The sequence below is a fragment of the Pistacia vera genome, unplaced genomic scaffold (assembly GCF_008641045.1).
Source record: "Pistacia vera cultivar Batoury unplaced genomic scaffold, PisVer_v2 Contig52, whole genome shotgun sequence".
Lineage (NCBI taxonomy): Eukaryota > Viridiplantae > Streptophyta > Magnoliopsida > Sapindales > Anacardiaceae > Pistacia > Pistacia vera.
Window position 1 is genome coordinate 459,081 of NW_022196357.1, and position 21,173 is coordinate 480,253.

General features: G+C 37.2%; 3 protein-coding genes across 5 annotated transcripts; 2 read left to right on the forward strand and 1 right to left on the reverse strand.

The window, feature by feature from the left end:
- Positions 1 to 2,035: 2,035 nt before the first annotated feature.
- On the forward strand, positions 2,036 to 6,128 carry LOC116106524 (protein KINESIN LIGHT CHAIN-RELATED 1-like). The gene is made up of 3 exons (XM_031392894.1): positions 2,036 to 2,867; positions 3,444 to 4,352; positions 5,636 to 6,128. Exons 1-3 carry the CDS (start codon positions 2,224 to 2,226, stop codon positions 5,868 to 5,870), a joined length of 1,788 nt encoding a protein of 595 aa, XP_031248754.1. The 5' UTR covers positions 2,036 to 2,223; the 3' UTR covers positions 5,871 to 6,128.
- Positions 6,129 to 9,449: 3,321 nt separating this feature from the next.
- LOC116106634 (bidirectional sugar transporter SWEET7-like) lies at positions 9,450 to 11,580 on the forward strand. Its single transcript, XM_031392993.1, has 5 exons — positions 9,450 to 9,671; positions 9,918 to 9,954; positions 10,362 to 10,740; positions 10,851 to 10,970; positions 11,109 to 11,580. Exons 1-5 carry the CDS (start codon positions 9,623 to 9,625, stop codon positions 11,313 to 11,315), a joined length of 792 nt encoding a protein of 263 aa, XP_031248853.1. The 5' UTR covers positions 9,450 to 9,622; the 3' UTR covers positions 11,316 to 11,580.
- Positions 11,581 to 11,691: 111 nt separating this feature from the next.
- Positions 11,692 to 16,220, reverse strand: LOC116106633 (protein NLP7-like). Of its 3 annotated transcripts, XM_031392992.1 has the most exons (6): positions 15,929 to 15,984; positions 15,366 to 15,465; positions 14,689 to 15,269; positions 14,411 to 14,458; positions 13,342 to 14,278; positions 11,695 to 13,178 (listed from the first exon to the last, which is right to left on the reverse strand). In XM_031392992.1, exons 3-6 carry the CDS (start codon positions 15,151 to 15,153, stop codon positions 12,025 to 12,027), a joined length of 2,604 nt encoding a protein of 867 aa, XP_031248852.1. In that variant the 5' UTR covers positions 15,154 to 15,269; positions 15,366 to 15,465; positions 15,929 to 15,984; the 3' UTR covers positions 11,695 to 12,024. The 3 variants fall into 3 exon arrangements, with proteins under 3 accessions (XP_031248850.1, XP_031248849.1, XP_031248852.1); XM_031392990.1 differs by lacking the exon at positions 15,366 to 15,465 and having other exon boundaries at positions 11,692 to 13,178; positions 15,929 to 16,220; XM_031392989.1 differs by lacking the exon at positions 15,366 to 15,465 and having other exon boundaries at positions 11,692 to 13,178; positions 14,689 to 15,275; positions 15,929 to 16,220.
- Positions 16,221 to 21,173: the final 4,953 nt, after the last annotated feature.

Sequence of the window (21,173 nt, forward strand, 5' to 3'; positions counted from 1 at the left end):
CTCAAATGTAGAGGATTTCTCATGATGCAGCAGTATCAGATCAGCAAATGCATCTTCAGGTTATCTAGTACTGTTGTAGAGATTGACAAAGCAACCAGAGTTGATCAATATATAAAATAACTGGCCAGCCAGCTGGTTACCAGCATATTAATATATAGATATATTCATGTTAATGAACATCTGTTTAATCAGTTTGGTGACAGCTTGAAGCTGTAGAATTTGCAGATTTTGTTATGAAATTCGACGGCTTAGAGCTGGCCTCCTTTGAGACAAACAAACCAACACCACCATCATTTCTTCCACTGAGTCCATTCTAAAATACATAGGATATTTTGCTGTGGTCTCTAATTTTCAATGGCCTACCTACACAAAAATTGTTTTAATATATATGGACCACGGCTGATGGCCTCTCTATGCTTAAATACATGCATGGAAGCTAGTGCTCTTACTGTATGTTGACCACTTCATAGAATATTAAACATAAATATAATACCATGTCTCAAAGATGGTCATAAAAAGAGTGGTCGAGACTCTCTAAACTCTAAACTCTAAAGGCAAAATCATATAATTCGGAGCTTGTTAAGCTGATGAATCTATGAGAGCTAACTTAGTTTGAGCCATGCGTATTGGACAGAAATGAAATGATGATGACATGCAGAAGTTAGTGCAGTTGACCTCTTGTTAATGGATGTAGCATTCTCTTCGTTATTCTGCTAAGATATCGAGTAGTACGCAATATGAACAGTAGCTTTCTTTGTCTTGTTCTTTCCCCTCTCCTAAATTCACTATATATGAATTGCCAAACACTCTCTTATTTCCATATCTCAACTTCTCCTCACAAGATCCCATTTGTAGCACACAAATACTCAACAAAATGAGCCGGCCTCGTGTTAAAGCTTTCATGTTCTTGCTTCTAATATCACTCATTTTTATCTCTTCATCGTCTGCTGCAGGTAATAAGAAGATTAAAAAAAAAAAAAATGTCTTGTATTGTACACATTTTCCCAAGTAACAAGTAACATGGCTTCTATTTTTACACAGGAAGAGTCATAGGCCACGTTGATAACGCGAATTCTGCAAACCCAACCACTGAGCAGGTATTTTAAATGCATTCATCCATGTGAGTGAAATTACACAATGGTAATTACTTTCTTTTCNAAAAAAAAAAAAAATGTCTTGTATTGTACACATTTTCCCAAGTAACAAGTAACATGGCTTCTATTTTTACACAGGAAGAGTCATAGGCCACGTTGATAACGCGAATTCTGCAAACCCAACCACTGAGCAGGTATTTTAAATGAATTCATCCATGTGAGTGAAATTACACAATGGTAATTACTTTCTTTTCTTTATCAGATGTTCTTTGGTTAATTATAATTAGCATGAATGTTTAGTTTGATTTGAAGGTGAGAAAGATGATAGAGCTGAACGCCGTAGTAAACGATTACGAAAAGCCAGGGCCAAATAGAAACCATTATCCACCCGGCAAAGGTGGTCGCTGAAGAGCTTTAATGGGGTCTTGATGATCTATAACAAATAATAAATGCTGCTTCTCCTGCGTGAGAAAGGAAGCTTTAATCTCAGTCTTCAAACTCCAATATATGTTTTCGGTTTCTTCAATGTAAACTTAGTTGTACGTATTACCATCATCTCCAGGATGATATCGATAATCTATACTGTACGTGTGCTATTAATAAAATATAATTATCTCTTAATTAAGATATAGCTGGCATGGTTAATTCATCTTATTACAGAATTTGCAGATAGAGGGGAAGATAAATGACTCCATTAATTAAGATTTAAGTTACTAAATATGGACTTAGAAATCATAAATTGGCATGAGGCGGAGCGGCATTGATTAAAACGCAGTAAATTCCGAGTAAAACGACAGAGTTAACTATAAGCGGTTAGCACAATTACTAACTTACTTTTTACCGTTACTACGGACTGACAGTTAACGTAACGGAAACTCAGAATACGGCATAAAATTACCAATATACCCCTACCTCTCTTCTGAATTTGATGTTTGGATAACCAAACCTTGGTGTCAGTTGAGAATGGTAACATGTTCTAATCTTCAATCACCTGCTTCTCTCGAACACTCTCTTCTTTCTTCTTCAATAATTTTAAATTCACGTTGGTTCACCTACTTTACACTCATTTCATTACTCTCAAATTTATATTCTTTCATTATCTTAATTTTCTTACCATTCAAGCCCAACCATGCCCGGTTTAGTATCCGTCAAGACTCCGCCGGACGTTCCCACTCCCCAGATCTCCATCCCCGAGATCCGACCCGAACAGTCAACACCCACTACTCCACTTCCCCGCCCCAAGCCTCCCTCACCCTCTCCTTCTTCACGATCAAAGGTGCCCAGTCCTAGCCCCACCCAAACCCGATCCGGGAACAAAAAGCCTCCTCCCGACGTCAGCGACGCCTCGCTTGACAATCCGGATCTCGGTCCTTTCCTTTTGAAACTCGCACGTGACACAATTGCCTCCGGCGAGGGTCCTACCAAGGCTTTGGACTATGCCATCCGAGCTTCGAAGTCTTTCGAGCGATGCGCGGCGGCCGAAGCCGAGCCGAGCCTGGACTATGCCATGAGCCTGCACGTGCTGGCCGCGATTTATTGTAGTCTCGGCAAGTTTGACGAAGCTGTACCGGTTTTGGAGCAGGCGATTTCGGTGCCGGACGCGGCGCGTGGCGCGGATCACGCGCTGGCAAAATTTTCGGGGTACATGCAATTGGGTGACACGTATTCGATGTTGGGTCAAGTGGATCGGTCCATTGGTTGTTACGAGGAAGGCTTAAAGATTCAGATCGAGGCTTTGGGAGACACGGATCCCAGAGTTGGAGAAACTTGCAGGTATTTATTTATTTATTTTTAATTTTCTACTTTTTGGATTTTTATTGAACTGAACTTGAGAATTCCTCCAATAAGATTTTGTCACGTATTATAAATTTATAATTACGAAAATTAGGAAGATTTGAGTTTGTATATATTGTGAAATTTGGCTCAGTGATTTTAGGAAAACGAGGATCATTTATTTAACTCGTCCGAAACTGTCAACAATCCGAAATATCGGGTTTCCGTTTTGAGAAAACAAAAGTGACGGGTTTTGCATTGGAATTGTTTTACTTCACAACCAGTTAGGTAGAACATTTATCATGTGTTTGGATCTGGGAAACATTGAGGGACGAGGGAAGTTAAAACCATTTATGAAGTTTTAATTTCATATTAATTGAATTTCTTTCTGAATGTTATGCCAATTTATATACATTAATTTGTATAAGAAAATATGAAATAAAGCTGCTCTTATAAATGTGTTTGCTATATATTTGTGTTTATATGACTGAATGTTTAGTGATGGCTGGATAATTGACACAACAACTTTTTGCAATTAAGTTTGTGACCTCTTTATCTTGTTTTTGGAAATGGCAGATACTTGGCTGAGGCTCATGTTCAAGCAATGCAGTTTGATAAAGCTGAAGAATTGTGTAAGAGAACTCTTGAAATTCACCGTGCTCACAGCGAGCCAGCATCTCTTGAAGAGGCAGCTGACCGCCGACTGATGGCTCTCATATGTGAGGCAAAGGGAGATTATGAAGCAGCTCTTGAGCACCTTGTCTTGGCCAGTATGGCAATGATTGCAAATGGACAAGATAATGAGGTTGCTGCTATTGATGTTAGCATTGGCAACATTTACTTGTCTCTATGCCGCTTTGATGAGGCTGTCTTCTCATACCAGAAGGCGCTCACTGTTTTCAAATCATCAAAGGGTGACAATCATCCTTCGGTAGCCTCTGTCTTTGTACGCTTGGCTGACCTGTACCAGAAGACTGGAAAGCTCCGTGAGTCAAAATCCTATTGTGAAAATGCACTGAGGATATATGCAAAACCTGTGCCTGGAACTACAACTGAAGAGATTGCAGGTGGGCTGACGGAAATTTCAGCCATTTATGAGTCTGTGGATGAGCCTGAGGAGGCACTGAAACTCTTGCAGAAGGCAATGAAACTATTGGAGGATAAACCAGGGCAGCAAAACACCATAGCTGGAATCGAAGCTCGCATGGGAGTGATGTTTTACATGGTTGGGAGGTATGAAGAAGCTAGGAACTCTTTTGAGAGTGCTGTAACAAAACTTAGATCAAGTGGGGAGAAGAAGTCAGCCTTTTTTGGGGTTGTATTGAACCAGATGGGATTGGCTTGTGTACAGTTGTTCAAGATAGATGAGGCTGCTGAATTGTTTGAAGAAGCAAGGGTGATACTGGAACAGGAGTGTGGACCATGTCACCAAGATACTCTTGGATTATATAGCAATCTCGCTGCAACATATGATGCTATGGGGAGGTAATATATCATTAAAAACTATTCTGCTTTTGGTTGATTTGTCTGGACTACCAATATCAAATATATTGATTGGACTTGTCCTAGCTTGTATCATTTGTAAATAATTTAAATTAATAGCTTCCTGGTGAGGACTGTATATGTATTGTGTAGTGTCACCAAAAGTGGCAAAGCTGAATCTCTTAGTTCCCTACATATTCAGCAACAGGACACAATCTGCTGCGAGGTCATTACATTTTCATGGTGGAGTTGTAGAAGGATTGGACCCAGCATAAAACCATATTTCTTCATGAGTTTCCTCAGCTATATAAACCGTTCGCATAATATAGTGATATGGTTCTCCGAGTTGCCTTGGACTGGACTTGCTATTTTACTTCTTCCTTTACTTCTGGTGAAGATGTATCCTCATGTCATCAGTATGGCTGATACATGATTTGTCCTTCCACCTTTATTATATATTACCTGAAAAAAAGGTTTCTATAAGGAATGTCATAATTCATAAATATCAAAGTGAGTTTGATTTGGAGTGGTTTTTAAATTTTATATTGTATTTTGAGTGTGATTCTTTTTCATGTATTCATTGCTTCTTGTAGTAGNTTGGTTGATTTGTCTGGACTACCAATATCAAATATATTGATTGGACTTGTCCTAGCTTGTATCATTTGTAAATAATTTGAATTAATAGCTTCCTGGTGAGGACTGTATATGTATTGTGTAGTGTCACCAAAAGTGGCAAAGCTGAATCTCTTAGTTCCCTACATATTCAGCAACAGGACACAATCTGCTGCGAGGTCATTACATTTTCATGGTGGAGTTGTAGAAGGATTGGACCCAGCATAAAACCATATTTCTTCATGAGTTTCCTCGGCTATATAAACCGTTCGCATAATATAGTGATATGGTTCTCCGAGTTGCCTTGGACTGGACTTGCTATTTTACTTCTGGTGAAGATGTATCCTCATGTCATCAGTATAGCTGATACATGATTTGTCCTTGCACCTTTATGATATATTACCTGAAAAAAAGGTTTCTATAAGGAATGTCATAATTCATAAATATCAAAGTGAGTTTGATTTGGAGTGGTTTTTAAATTTTATATTGTATTTTGAGTGTGATTCTTTTTCATGTATTCATTGCTTCTTGTAGTAGTGGAGGGATTATAGTTTGGAATGCAGAGTGTTATTCTATGTGTTTGACTTGTTAATCTGTTTGTTGCAAATACTGCTCGAAGTCAGAATTGGAACAACTTATCTGATGTTGAACCTTATTTGATGAAATAACTGCAGAGTAGAAGATGCCATTGAGATCTTGGAGTATGTCCTTAAATTGAGAGAAGAAAAGCTGGGAATCGCGAATCCTGATTTTGAGGACGAAAAGAACAGGTTAGCTGAGCTCCTAAAAGAAGCTGGCAGGGCCCGTAATAGAAAGGCAAAATCACTCGAAAATCTCATTGATCCGAATTCAAGGAGGACAAAGAAAGAGGTGACAAAGAGATGGCCAGGCCTGGGTTTTAGGATTTGAACATACACAAATTATCCCTATCAATTCACTTTCAGACGCTCAGGCTTTGTAACATAGAAAGATCATGTATAGTGTCAATTGTCAAAGATGTAATTTGGTGAGGTTTCCTGATTTCCAAGCATTGATATCTGCATTTGTTTTTAATTGTTTTATGGAATGTCTGTGTTGTGCCTTTGAAATTATTGGCTGAGAAGAACATTCATCTGAGTGAATAAATTTGAGAAGAATGTTTTGATCTCTCTGTTTCCACTGCTCAAATCTGTATTAGCACATGCCTTAAGTCTTTACGATTTAGGCTACAAAAAAAGAATGTGATATATGATTGCATTACCAGACCAGAAACGAGATGTTCAAATAAAACCGCCCAAAGTAAACACAAAATCATCTGAAAGATTGTCATGCATGCATCGGTATTTCCTAGAGTTTTCAGCTGTTGTAATGAAACAGAGCATATTATGCAACTTCTACATATTATAACCAGAAACTATCAGTTGGTTGCATAATTTTACCTGCAAATCTGTGGCTTTCAGGCTTTTAGAAGAAACACTGAGTGGTTAAAGTATCATTTTAAGTGGAACTTTGTCTAGGCAATTATGTATTACAGTTTCCCCAAATAGAAAACTTGGTATGTCATTATTACAGTCTCTTGCTTTTATCACCATTTTGATGTAATTCAAGTACAAAATGAATTTAAGTTAATGTTCTCCACAGCTCATGTTTCTGTGACCTTGCATCTTTCTTAGCCAGACAGATTAGGCCAAGGTTTTGTTTGTTCTCTCTCTGTCCCGATCATTAAAATGCTTCCATCTCCACCGAACCCATGTGAGCTTTTAACTATTTACAGTTGACAAAAAAACTTGCATAAATTCCTGAGTATAATCAATCAATCAACTAAATGCATCATTAGAGTTTCTCAATTATTATAGGCTGATTGTAAAAAAACTAGAATATTATATGTTCTTTAGCAGTTTTTTTTTTTCCTTAAAATATTATTGAAATGCTCTGAAAAGAAGAATAAAACAGGTGTCAAAGAACAAGGTTCTAAGGAATTATATTTTGTGATATTTACTATCCCACCTCAGGATTAAACAGTAAAAAGCTTTCGTTTTGTACCCACAAATTAATATTCCCATTCAGATGAAAAGCAGAAACGACAAAACAAAAACACTTATTAGCTTTAGCATCACACTGTGGGGAGGTACCATTTCCCAGTTTAGAAAGCTCTGAGACTTGAAGTTCTCTTCATATTCTTGTTTCAGATTTCTACTTTAATGTTTTGGATCCATCTGTATTTCTTCATCAATTTGACAGAGTCAGAATTTGGCTAATCAGACAAATAATCATAGGCCGTTCATAGCTTAAAGAGGTGATGAGGAATATATTTTGTTAATTATAATCAGAAATGCCAATCAAGATGCACTATACATTTTAGCCTTGTGGCTTATTTATTGATAGAGACTCAAACCTTCCATTCCACACTAGCTGATGTCTTTGGTGTATTGTAACAACACCATTGGCCTGCACAGCCCATTAAACCAACTCTTTGTCAAATTGTTTTGGCACTTATGGAAGACTTGAAGGATCCAAAATGATGGGGATTTTGATTTTTAGAACCTTTTTGAGATATGGGAGGCTGAGCATCATATCCAATTCTCTATTGTGCCTATAAACTACACCTTATAAGGACATGTGTGGCATGTGCTCTTCATATAATTTTAGAAGAATAAGATCAAAGTGGATGAATCATGGATTTGTTTTTTACTTGACCAAAGTCCATAAATATTAGCAAGAACAAGAAGAAATAACAGTAAAAACTTTTGACCTTGGCATAGAAATCTAGCCACTTTTCTTTATAATATTCTTACAAGTACTTATAAGACACTTAAAAGTCACAAAAATGTAGCGCACAAACTCAAGTTAAATTCCTCATCTAAGTATCCGTAATTTAAATGGAAGCTATGACGGTGGATTGTTATGCTAGTTTTCCTCAAGACTTTGAACACTTTGATTAAAAAAAAAAAATTATAAAAATGTATAAAATGACAAGAATCAAGACATGTACAAGACACAAAATAATGCAAATTTTGAATACATAATTAGATAAATTAAAATAAAAAGAATTATTGATCGTTATCATGATGAAGTGGTACACTACATAGGATCAAGAATATTAGTATCAATCTTGCTCCTACTCTATGAACGTATTTAAATATTCTGTGTTTCATTAAGAGATCGATCTAGAAACTTGAGTGAGGATGAGAAAATTTTTCTGCATTCATACCTATCGTATCTTCTCTTTATTCTTCTTCTTTATTTATTTTACAATAAAATAACAATACCTTCAATCTACATGTTCGATTAATAATTTCCATTTAAAAGTGTTTGGATCCGTCATATCTTGACAATCCCACTTTTATCAGTCCTGTGTACATTGAAGAGATCCTCTTTTTACGTTCATTCTTATGCTTACGGCAATTAAGCTGGTCCTAATTATTCATCAAACTTTTCTACTTCTTCCACATAACCCTACCTTTTCATTCTACAAGATAGACTTTGCTAAGGACATTTCGAAAGGAAGAGAATCGAACCATAAAGAACCAGATACTGATCTTTTGACCTGTTCCTTTTTCTCTGATATTTTGGAACGATTTGAGTTCATAAAAGTCAGTCACCACTCTAATCTCTCCACATATCCTGTATCTAAAAAAAACCTTGATGCATGCATGTATTTAATTTGCAGTTGCCATGTTTTTGTTTCTGTTTTGATCTTTAAAGTCTGGTAGGATTTCGTTTGAGGATATATCATATATGTAAAGTTGAAAACTGGTATAAAATCTGATGCTGGTTTACTAAATTTGGCAAAACCCTAATTAAGAAGAATTAATAATAAGAAAGTAAGATTTGTAAGCAACATTAATTGCATGTTAAAGTCACATTCTGGCCATGACCCATCTGTGCATGATCATGATATTCACGGTTAATAAAATCAAAAGGCTAGCTTATATCTTTTGTATGAAATCTGATGGTGTTTGATCTGTAGCTGACTGCCAACAATGGTGCACACGTTTGTATTACGCCAATTTTTAACCTAATTTATGAGCTTGCCGTAATTTTATTTTAATAAATGGTAATCCCAAAATACAGAAACCATATCATACTCTAAAGAAACAAAATCATTTTGGTTCTATTTCCATATATAAACTGAGTTCAAACGCTGCAGGCACATTTAGTTTCTGGTAAATATGAATTGGTTTTCTTTTTGAAACAGTAATAGTTCTGACATCAAAATAAAAACGTTACGGATATTGGATGGCAATTGCGAGAAGGCAGCCGCCCACCGCAAACGGACGGCAACGGTTCAAGAATGACCAATAGACTGGCTCAAAACCTGTAAGTTTAAGTTGTGGGGCTTTGAGATTCTTGAAGGCAGTGCCCAAAAAAATAAAGGCCCTTTTCTCTCACATAATAAAGGCACTCATTTCCAAGTGTTGGCATATTTTCTCACTACTCTTTACATGTCATGCTGGTGACCAACCAGATTGGATATACTTGCCAAACTCAATTAAGTTCATAGCGGACAGACCCGCACCCAACCTCTACTTAGTGTACTTCCTTTTGTATAAATATATGTAACGCTCTCTCCAACTTCATAAATCCACAATTCCGTCTTGCTTTACCAGCAGTCTTAGCCTTCTCTTCCTCTTCTTCTTCTTCTTCTACTTCTTCTTCTTCTTCTTCTTTAGCTCTCAATTATGGTTACTGCAGCGGTGAATACTGCTCGAAATGTAGTTGGTATCCTAGGTGGGTTTAATTACCTTTACATATCTCGCTCCTTTCAACAAAGAAATAATAGGTTCAGCTTCTTAACAATTTCTGGGTGGCTCATTCATGTTCTGGATTCTACGTAATTTATTTGGCTACAAAAGATGCATGCGACGTTCTGAGATTGCTTCTATATATTCATTTCTTGCTGCTTATTGTTTCATTATTATTTGATTTTGTAATTTTCATCATCTGAATCGCTCCTTTTATGTTGTTAATTTGCAGGGAACATCATCTCACTGTTTCTGTTCTTATCACCTGTGTAAGTTTCAGTTTATAATTTTTAATTTAGTATAGTTAATGAGGCAATAAAGTGATTTTGTCACTAATATAAAAAAAAACAAAAGTACTGTCCATTGGAAAGACAATATTACCCATACCTTCAACCCTTTTTTTGGATAAAAAGAAGAGCATTATTGGTTTGCAGGAGCAATTTTCATGGAGAAGAGTGCCGTAACTGAAAGCATAGATTAATTAATTATTTTCCTGTAACAAGTGGATAATGTTATTTCAGGAAAAATATGTTTATTAATCATCTATTAGATGAACTTAGACAAAAAAAGCTTTTTACCTTTACATTTAGTTCTATTAAGTCAAGTTTTTAATGATCCAAAACCCATTATGAACAGTTAAAAACCAATTTATGGTTGTAATTTTTTACTTTTGCAGGCCAACTTTTGTTCAAATAGTGAAGAAAGGCTCAGTTGAGCAATACTCAGCAGCTCCATATCTGGCCACCCTAATCAACTGCATGGTTTGGGTGCTGTACGGGCTGCCCATGGTGCACCCTCATAGCATCCTGGTCATCACCATAAATGGCTCTGGAACAGCTATAGAGCTTGTGTACATAACCCTCTTCTTAATTTACACCGATAAGAAGAAGAGACTCAAAGTTTTAATGGGACTCCTCGTTGAGCTCATCTTCATCGCCATTGTTGCCCTTCTGATTCTTACCCTTCTCCACACAACCAAGCACCGTTCCCTGGTCGTTGGTATCGTATGCATTCTGTTTAACATCATGATGTATGCTTCGCCATTATCGATCATGGTTAGTTTTATTTACTTTAACTCTTGTCAAATAGATAACTTATTATGCATGGTTCATGCACTTATTATTATTTTTTATTTATTTTTTTTGTTTAATTTCTTTTGATGCAGAAACTTGTGATTACGACAAAAAGTGTGGAATATATGCCATTTTTTCTCTCTTTGGCTTCCTTAGCTAATGGTGTTGCCTGGACTACTTATGCCTTCCTTCCTTTTGACAAATTCATCGCTGTAATTTCCTAAATTTTCTGACTAGATAATTGGCAAGGTTTTGATTCTTTTGGAAAGGGTCGACATGGGTTTCTTCATTGGCACTTTATTTATTATTCTTTGCGCTCAAATGGTTCTTTTTTTGTTCTTGGTCACCAGATTCCCAATGGGCTTGGCACATTATTTTCGATGGCCCAACTGATACTGTATGCTTGGTATTACAAATCTACAAAGCGAATGATAGCAGAAAGAAAAGCAAAGAGTGGGGAATTGGATTTATCAGATGTAGTTGTGGGTGGAGAGCCGAGGAAGATTGGTAACACAACTCAGAATGGTCGTGCTTCTGAAATCCATGGCGGAGTCTGAGTTTCCAGGGTCTTGTTGATCCTGTTATGTTTTGGCAGTCAAGCAAAATATCCAACTGTTATAGTTTCTTTTACAGAAGCATGCCAGCGACCAAAGTTGGTGTCGCCAAGTCCTTTCATTTCACTTTTCAATAATGTTTTGTTTTTGTTTTTTGGGTTTCTGCTTCAGTTTGTGTGATCTGCAATTCAGGAAATCAACAGGGTGGTGATGTCTCTGTAAGCCATATGTTTTTGTAAATGGTACATTAAGGAAACCTCTTTCCCCATAATTAAGCACCCAAGTTATTGCTGAAATTGCTTGTTTTCGTGTTTTGAATGAAGTACTGTAAGATAACTGAGACTGAACATCATCAAAAGGTTAATCCTTTCATTATTTGAAGAACAATGATGACCTTCAAGAGGTTCTTCGTGGGACATGGATGAAGCTTGGAGGTTCATGACTTCAATTTTGTATAACAAAGGAGAATTTCTAACCGTCTAAAGACAAGTCATTAAGAAAACCATAATGGAGTTCCGATTTCTATATCAATTACCCATTAAAAATTAAACATGCAAATATTAACAATTTAAAGCAGTAAAACTGAAGACAACGGAAAACTGTTTACTACTGAAGCAGCCTCAAGAGAACCAAAATCTACACGTTCACTCTCCTGGTATCCTAACACTACACGGATTAATTATGCTCTAAACTTACAATATTTACAATCTAATCATAACTCCCCAGTGCTCTCACAAGAACTTCCAAGGTTGGTCGTTAAGTCATGAATTGACAATCTGATTATGTTGCTGCCTGATGATCTTGATATATCCAGACACTCGTGCAAGTCGGCATCACAGGCAATCAGAACCCACTCTTGATCATCATCTAGATACTTTATATCAAAAGTACCCACCTCCAACTTCAGCCTCTTGCCCACTTCCTCTTTTAATTCCACAATACCAGAACTTAAAGATATTCGAAATCTTATTATATCTTCTCTATAAGTTGCCTTTATAGTCATACTCTTCATTTCCTGCCGAGCAGGTACACGTGGTATTGTTTGAGTCGAAGTAGCCAGGGGATGCTGAGATAACAAAGTAGCACGTGTCAGGTTTGGCCAACTTGATTCCAGAAACTGTTCTTCCACAATAGCATCAACTGCAGCTGGACATAGGTTTCTCAAATCCTTGGAGCTTCCAGCATCCTCCACTAACATTCCTCCAAACGGTTCTTGAAGTTCTGTTGTTACAAGAGCATCAGGTATTGAGAATGCAGCAGTTAAACTCATTTCCCCTGTGGTTTGAAGTGCCAATTCAGGGGAGCCCCCTACTTTAAAGCAGGGCTCATGGATAACAGAAACATGTGGATCCTTTGAAGGCGCACTTGCGTTTGCAGGGCTACCTTGGCACGAACCATGAGAAGTGGGGGTCCCAGCACTTCCTTCCCTTGACCCACTCCCTGTTCCGGAACTCTTCGAGCCTTTATCTATTTCAGGTGAAAGTGCATTTTGCTCAAGACTAAGTTCCTTGTGATTCAATATCTTTTCACCCAACAACTGATCATCCACCCCGGCCTGAGCATCATTTCCTGGTGTTCTACAGTTGGGAGATTCACTTTTTTCACCCAAAGGTTCGGAGGGTTTTGAGTTTGGAGAGTGTTGTTGGTTGGAGCCATTCACACCAGAAGGCCAAGAAATGGAACCAACAGCAACTGGAAGTGGACTAGTAGTGAGAGAAGTTAATCCAAAAGTTCCATCGGCAACATGGACAGATTCAATTACACGCTTTAGCTTAGAGAGGGAGCGATTAACCTTATTGATCTTGCGAGATGGCCACCTAGAGATCCCATGCTGCCTGCAGATTCGCTTCATTGTTGTAGGACAAACTGTAAAGCAAGAATCTTTCTCAGAACAACCTATTGTAATCACTACTGGATAGCAAAATCAAAAAGAAAATAAAAGATCTAGCTTTCTAATATAAAGAGTACAGCATCACCAAAAGCAAACAATAATAAAATGAACACAAAAGCTTTAAGTGTATATGCATACCACCAAGGCTCTTTGCAGCATCTTTAAGACTCCCAGCAAAATATTGTTGGAGAACTTCTAGACTAATTGATTTCTCAGTCTTTCCACGTTTTCTCTCTGAAGGCTTTTTTGTGTTTTTGTTCTCTTGAAAACAAACTGGGTTGTGGCCCCCACCCACACTTACAACATTGCCTCCATCGTTAATAGTATCAAAACTCACAAGTAACTGCTGCTCCGATAAATCTGGCTGAGGCAACTCTCCCCCTTTTGGTAATGCATTAAGGCCAGGCGGTGATCTCACAGATTGTAATCGAACAGATTCAAATCTTGAAATAAGTTTCTCGTCCACAGAAGCCTCAATGATTTCGATTGATCCTTCACCCTCAAATTCTACCCCGGAGGCAACTTTAAGACTATGGAAACGCTGCTTCATTGTTGATAATATGGAGCCTAACAAAGTTTGTTGCTCATAACTGTCTCTAATGACAGGGGGCAAAAAAAATTCTAGAATGTAATCGTCATCTCCAGTATAAGTGCTCCGTAAGCAGATAGCAAAACAGCTGGTTAATCCAAACATGCGTGCATAGTGTACTAATGGGTACTCAGTTTTGCAGAATCGAGTAATATCATTGCAGAAGCAAGAACTGAGGGAGAAAAACGCCCTCCCAGCGACCCCCTGACCCTTTTGTAGGTGATGCTCAACACAAGCTTCCCGAAAACCCCACATGTGACCATCTACTATGTAGCAAGCAACATCAGTTGTCGACATGCAGACTCGTCCAATGCAGCTACCATCGATGCTACTACAGCTTTTCTTCAAACCACCACCGTAGGCCAGAACACTTCGATGCCGGCATGGAACCCAAGTCTGAGCTAATGGTAATTTGTGTGTTTCACACACAACTGACAATATCTCCAAAATCTCAGCCAGTGCATTTTGGCGCCCCTCATTGCAAATCTGGTTTAAAAGCATTGCCAAGTACATACATCTGTGAGAACAGAGAGGGAAGAATGAAAGAACAACACAAGATTTATCTTCTTGGTTTCCAAACAAGTACCAGAATCAACATGCATTAGGGTCATAACTCACCTGTGTGCTCGTGTGATCCAGGATTTCTGAGCTTTTGAGATTTACTGCCTGCACGAAAACTGAAATAATGTGACTGAAGAGTCTTGAAGCATTAGATTTCTAAATAAGTTTCCCTACAGCCTACAGGTATGTAATTAAGATAATTAAAAAAAATATATTTATTATATAAACTACAACATTTCCCAAATGAATCTGACATACATCACATCATTAATAGCTCATTAAAAATGAACTGAAGTTAGACTAAACATGTTATGCAAGAAAAAAGTAAGTCCAACCTGAAGAGCTTTGCAGACTTTATCAACCTCCGGTGCATAGTTAATCTTCTGCGAAGTCAGTACAAGCTCAATTACACCAACACAGGACTGCCCAGAAGGTTCAAAAACAGGCAGAGCCATGGTTCCTCGAACATTATGGTTAAGAGCATGATCAAGTCGTGAATACTCTGTGCTGGAGTAATACTGCACATTAGGCGTCCATTCCGGCAACTTTTTCCAGAAAACACGGCCAGGAAGCCCAAGCTCTCCACCATTATCCCCATCCACAGAAAACATATACATCAGAGAGACCATCCTATACTGATGTAGACCATTACTATGGGGATCAAGTACAAAGGGTTGCCCTGAAGTTGTTAGAACATACCGACCCCCGACTTTTACTGGCACCCAAACTTGAGCTAGAACATGTTGCTCAGTTGATTCTTTAAAGTACCGCAATGCTTGGGTCATCCTCTCCTTAATCATACAATATCCATCTGAGTTCTCTAAGGGCACCAGTCCCGAAAAAGGGGAAGGAAGACTAGGAAGCTTTCTGTTTTCGTCATTATCTTTTGGGTTTTCAGTTTCAGCACTCGGATTACCTGCAACTAGTAACATTTCAACCAAAAAGACCAATGAGAGAAATCCAGAGCATCATGTTCTGTAAGAAACCGTATATTAGTTAAAAGACTCTGAACCTTCAAATCATGACCGTATGGTCCGTATCCGAAATAATCTAAGGGAAAAGAACGCAGAAATCGCTCCAGAAGAGACCTAAATCCTAGAATTAAAGCCGGGCTGATCAGGAACAAACAAATGATCCATTTAGTTGCCATAAATCAATTCGAAAGATAAAAACTCTTAAAAGCCATTGATTTCTGGGCATTATGCCCTCAAAATCATGTATTTCATTGTTCTATTTAATATCAAATAAACTAGCTCCTAATTCCGAGCCTTCTCAACAGACAAATAAAGCTTAATAAACCTCAGATAACCCTTGTATTAAAGCATAAGTCCTCGTTTTTTGAAGCCAAGATTGGAACTTAGATTTCGATTCAGAGATAGCAAACTCAACAGAAACAGACACAAACTAATTAAAGCTGAAACTAAACTAAACCAAACCAATAAGAAATGTACACGAAAGACATATGTACAGACAAGACACAAACACGGCCAAGTACAAAAAAAGCAAGTCCAAATCCATGAAAATAAAGACATAAAAAGTTGATGAAAAAAAAAAAAGTTCAATTCTTCAACTAACATTTAAGAAAGAGAGGATAATTGGCATGAGCAGCGATTCTATCGTCGTTGTCGGCGTCAGAAAAAGCCCAAAGAGGAGAGCAAGGCTGTTCAGAAGTAGAAATAAGAAAGGGAGACATGGGGTTGGAGACAAAACCGCTCTGATCCAACGGCCAAGGATTATCAAGATCAAGATCAACGTCCAAGTCCATGATGGACGAAGCAGCTGCTACAACCGTAACGTCCTTTGACCTAGAAGAAGGAACGTAGAGGTGGGTATCTTCGTCCGGTTCGGGCATTGTCTCCGGTTGTTAAAAACTAAAATAAAAAAGAAGAGGATATATATTGAAATTTGAGAGAGAAAGAGAAGGTGAAGTTTGGTGGGTAAAAATTTGCAGGGTGTGTGTGTGATTCCAACCATTAGCCATGGAATCCATACAACAGTTGTACTAGTTGCGCTATACATTATAATAAAGAGAAACTATCCTCTGCTGCTCCCTTCCATTGTAACAATCGACCTTCTCTTTTGTCTTCTTCTTCCCCTCCGCTTCCTTATCTACCACATCCCTTGATTTTTTTTCAAAAAACAAAAAAAAAAAAAAAATCTTTTATTTTTTTACTTGCTGTCATTGTTGTTGTTCAAGTGGCTTGGATTCTTGGAAAACTGGGAATTATCTGGAAGTTCTCCAACCTTCTGTAAGTATGTCTCCCATTTTACAATACGTAATGTGTTGTGTATATCGTATTTAATAAGAATTTACTAAACAAAGTACAAGTACGGTGTCGTATGAACAGGGAAGTGCTTCTGCACAATTTCAGTATTTCTCCCCTAATCCCCTTGACTTTAGATATATATTTATAAATAATGTGAATATATTTTTTTGTAACGCCATTTTGTTTCTTTATTTTCTTTTAAAATTTAAAATACAGTTAAACCTCGATAAATTAATATCTTTTAAGACTATAAAAATTTATTAATTAATTGGTATATTATTTAATCTTACAAATGAATAATTATTAATCTATTGAGACATTCTTTCTTTATTTTATTTTTTAAAAAAATTGAACTTAAGGGTGTTATCGAGCCGAGTTTTCTGTTTAACGAGCTCGGCTCGTGAGAGGGAAAGAGTAAACGAGCCGAGACCAAGCCGAGCCATAAATTATATGGTTCGGCTCGGCTCGGTAATGGATTAGGCATATTTTGAGCCGGCTCACGAGCCATCTCTAAATAATTTTGTTTTTTTTTTTTTTCAATTTTTTTTACAAAAATTCGCTGGGCAGCCGTCTGAGTCGTCTGACTGCCCAGCTCCATTTTCTTTTGTTTAAATTATTTATTCTTTTATCAATAAAAAATCAAAATAATTTTTTTAATATTATTTTCTTCATTCTTCAAAGGCAGAGGGCTCTTCAAATTCTGTTGGCCTGCGTTTCTTTGTTCTCCAATGTCTGAAATTCAAATAAATGCAAATCATAATTTAACTTTGTCTGGGCACCAGCCATCTCCAAATAAAATTGAAGAAACCCCAAACCCCAAACAAACAATTAAATCCCAATCGACCGATTAAAGTCCCCTACTGACCGATTAAAGTTCGACGACAATCCAACGAAGATGATGACGAACCGACAATATCCACTTCAGATCTGACGATGATGATGACGAATCGACAATGTTCACTTCAGATCTGGTGAAGATGATGATGAACCGACGATATCCACTTCAGATCTGACGAAAATCCGACAAAGATGATGAAGATCCAACGGGTGCCGAAGGTCTGACGAAGATGAACAATATCCGGTGAAGATGAACAAGATCTGGCCGAAAATCAACACTTTGGGAGGAGTTTGATTCAAATTTTACGGCAAGGGTTCACTGCTGACGGATTTTTCGCGATTTGGAGATTTTAATAACGGGGGCCATTTTGTTATTTTTTAAAACTTGTTTGCATTATTTTCAATTAAATCCCAATGGTTTAGAAATTTTCAAAAAACCCCCCGCTTTTTCAAGACAGGTGCAGCTCGCGAGCTTGACGAGCCGAGCCTTGTATGGCTCGAACTCAGCTCGTTTTGTCTCACGAGCCGAGTTGAGCCGGCTCGTTATCAGACGAACCGAGCCGTTAATGAGCCAGCTCGCGAGCGGCTCGGTTCGTTAACCAGCCCTAATTGAACTTAAGTTCTCAACTAATCATAGGCAAAGATAAACCCACCGTCATAGCTCCTAAGCAAATCATAGGCAAATGTAATACTTTCGTACCTAATAAAAAATTGAACATAAGATTGTGGATTAAAGTCATGCATAACCTCATTGTTTTGCCCTTACAGCTAGGCTACCATGGGTAGGCAAAAAGAATATGTTTGTCGTGTTTAAAATTTTAAAATTTATGAACTAATCCATATTCTCATTCGCTAATAATACGGAAGAAAGTTAAATTTATCATAACTTATTATAATAACTCAAAAGTTTGATTATATAGATAAAAGGTTACTTAAAATGCTTATATTCCATTTTAGGGAAATAGCTTTGTCACACACTATGTGTTCTTTAAAAAAAAAAAAAAAAAAAAACAATCGTTTGCAGAAAATAAAACAATATAAATGCAGGTTAAACGAATGGCCATGTTATAATTAACTATAGTTAATTATGATTAGCCTCAATTTTATTAAATATTTTGCTGGCTCCACCATGATCTTTAGATCATTGTTTATGTTTTTATATAGTAAGTGACAAATTTCAACAACAACGATAATAATAATGATAAGAGTGAACACCATTTACCCACTCAAGGTTTGACGAATCTCCATGTTCCTATCCGTAGTTTTATAAATTTCATATTCCCACCCTTAAAGTAACACCGTCATTACCAAACTATCCTTGAATCTTTTACTTTTGATTCAAAATAACCCTCACATCTCAAATTTCTCTCTACCACCTCTCTACATCCACCTTTACCACCTCTCTACATCCACCTTTACCACCTCTGGCCAGGAGATCCAGGTCAAGCCAAATATCTGGCTTGATTCCTGCATCGTTGGACCTCCTCGACACCACCATCAACATTCCCTTATCCTTCTCATCAAAACCCCTAACTTTTCCATCTAAGTGTACTCGCCAATTACTGGCTACTGCTCTTTGTTGGTTTGCACAACTTTTCAATTTTTAAGTCAGATTTCAATCGATTTCCGCACCAAAAATACCGTTAGCATCCCCATCTCCTTCTCATCAAAACCCTACCTCCACTAATTGTCCCTCCTCACCATTTGTCGTCTATCACTTGCAACTGTTATTGTGCGACTGTCACGTTTTTGTGACTCCACTCCATCGCACAAAGCCGGTTTTTAGCACTCTATTGCTTGTTGTTGTGTTTGTTTATTTGTGTATTGTTATTGTTGTTGTTGTTGTTTTTTGGTCGTCGACTATCCCCTTGCATCCACACCTCCCAATCACTCCTCACTCAACCAACCACCTCCCCAACACTCAAAAACACAACTCTCAACACTACTATAACCCCCCGGTCGTCCCAACCCCCACTAATGCCGCCCCCAAACCAATCGCCTCTTGTGCTGTGGTGTTTTGGACAACTGTGACAGTGGTGGTTTGGAATGAGGGCTCCATGGGAGTTATCATTGATTCATTTCCATTTCAGACTTAATATAGTAGAAATGACTATTTTACCCTTTAACTATTATATTAAATAGTCTTCTATTAATTTAAAGGTGTGAATCTAAAATTTATGAAACCAAAGGTGCAAATTGGGAATTCGTCAAACCTTGGGTAGATAAATGTCGTTTACTCTAATGAAAAGGAAACTATCAATTAGTGGGGGAGGTAGTTTCCTAAACAGACAATAATCCAGAAAGACAAGTTGTCTGCTTTTAATATCATGGTTAGCTTAAAGTCTTAAACCAAATCTAATTGTCTTCGGTGCCCCTCTTAATTTTGTAACATGGGCCACTCCTATAAGCGACAATACAATAATACCCCTTGTGTATAAAAAGTGGTAAAAAAATGAGTGCCCAAAACCTGAAATAAAATAGGTATAATCAGAGAAAAGATGTGGACGTTGATGGCGAAAATGGGCGAATTGTAGAAAAAGGATTATAAAATTTGGATATGAATACTTAATTTGGAGAGTATCAATGAAGGGATTCATGAGGACATAATGGGGCCATTACCGATAATGACAGACTTATCTTATCAATACAAACGGTAGGTGGCCGGGGAACCTGTCAACTTTGCTAACAGGTTTAAGTGTTGGGTAATCCTATTGTACAAAGAAAGTTTGTATAAACTGAAATGGGACACCAAATGAGTATCACGTGACATAAATGTCTATATGATATTAGTATAATATTAAATTATGTGATCCCTTAATGCCACATTGTATGTCATGTGATGCGTTACGTCAATTTACACAAACTCAACAAAAAGAGTTTGTACAAATAGTATTACTCAAAAGTGTTGGGTTTGTAGGACTGATTTAAAGACAAAACGCCAGCCCATGCTCCTTGTTATTATAATCATGATTGTCAAATCGTGTATCGTATCATGTATCGAAAATCTAATTTTTCGAATCGTACATTGTATCGTAGGATACGCTTTTTAAAAAATAAAAAATAAAAAATTTTAAAAATTAATATCATCCCCAAGATTAATTAACGAATTTTGATATTATTGACTTTAAATTATGGTTTTATATAATCAAAATTAATCACAAAATTAAGAATTTATATCATTTCCTTTCAACCATTCATATCATTTTCAAGATATCTATATCTCCATTTATGTTATTATTATTATGCAAAATGGGCAACACATTTTCCTCTTCACTTTTTCCATGCAAAATAGGTAAATTTAGGACGGATTTTAGTGAATCAGGTTGGGTGACCCGGATTCGACTTGAAATAATTTTGGGTCTTCAACCAAAATTAATAAAATCGTATCGATATTTTTAAGTATACGAACTGATACGTATCGTATCATATGATATATATCAACGTGTCGAAAGGTTTATGATATACTCTTTAATACATATCGTTGACGACTTGTATCGAATCGTATCGTAGGATATATATCGTATATCGTATGATACTAATAACCATGATTACAATAATTAGACTCTAGATTAAGAACGGATTCTCCTGGTTATTGTAATGGTTAACTTAACATGAGTGGCTTGAGTAAATGGGGCATGCACCAAGCCACCAACTGAGACGAGTTATAGCCATCACAGAATGGGTATCCAAATTGCAATTTTACTTAACGAAGAGTT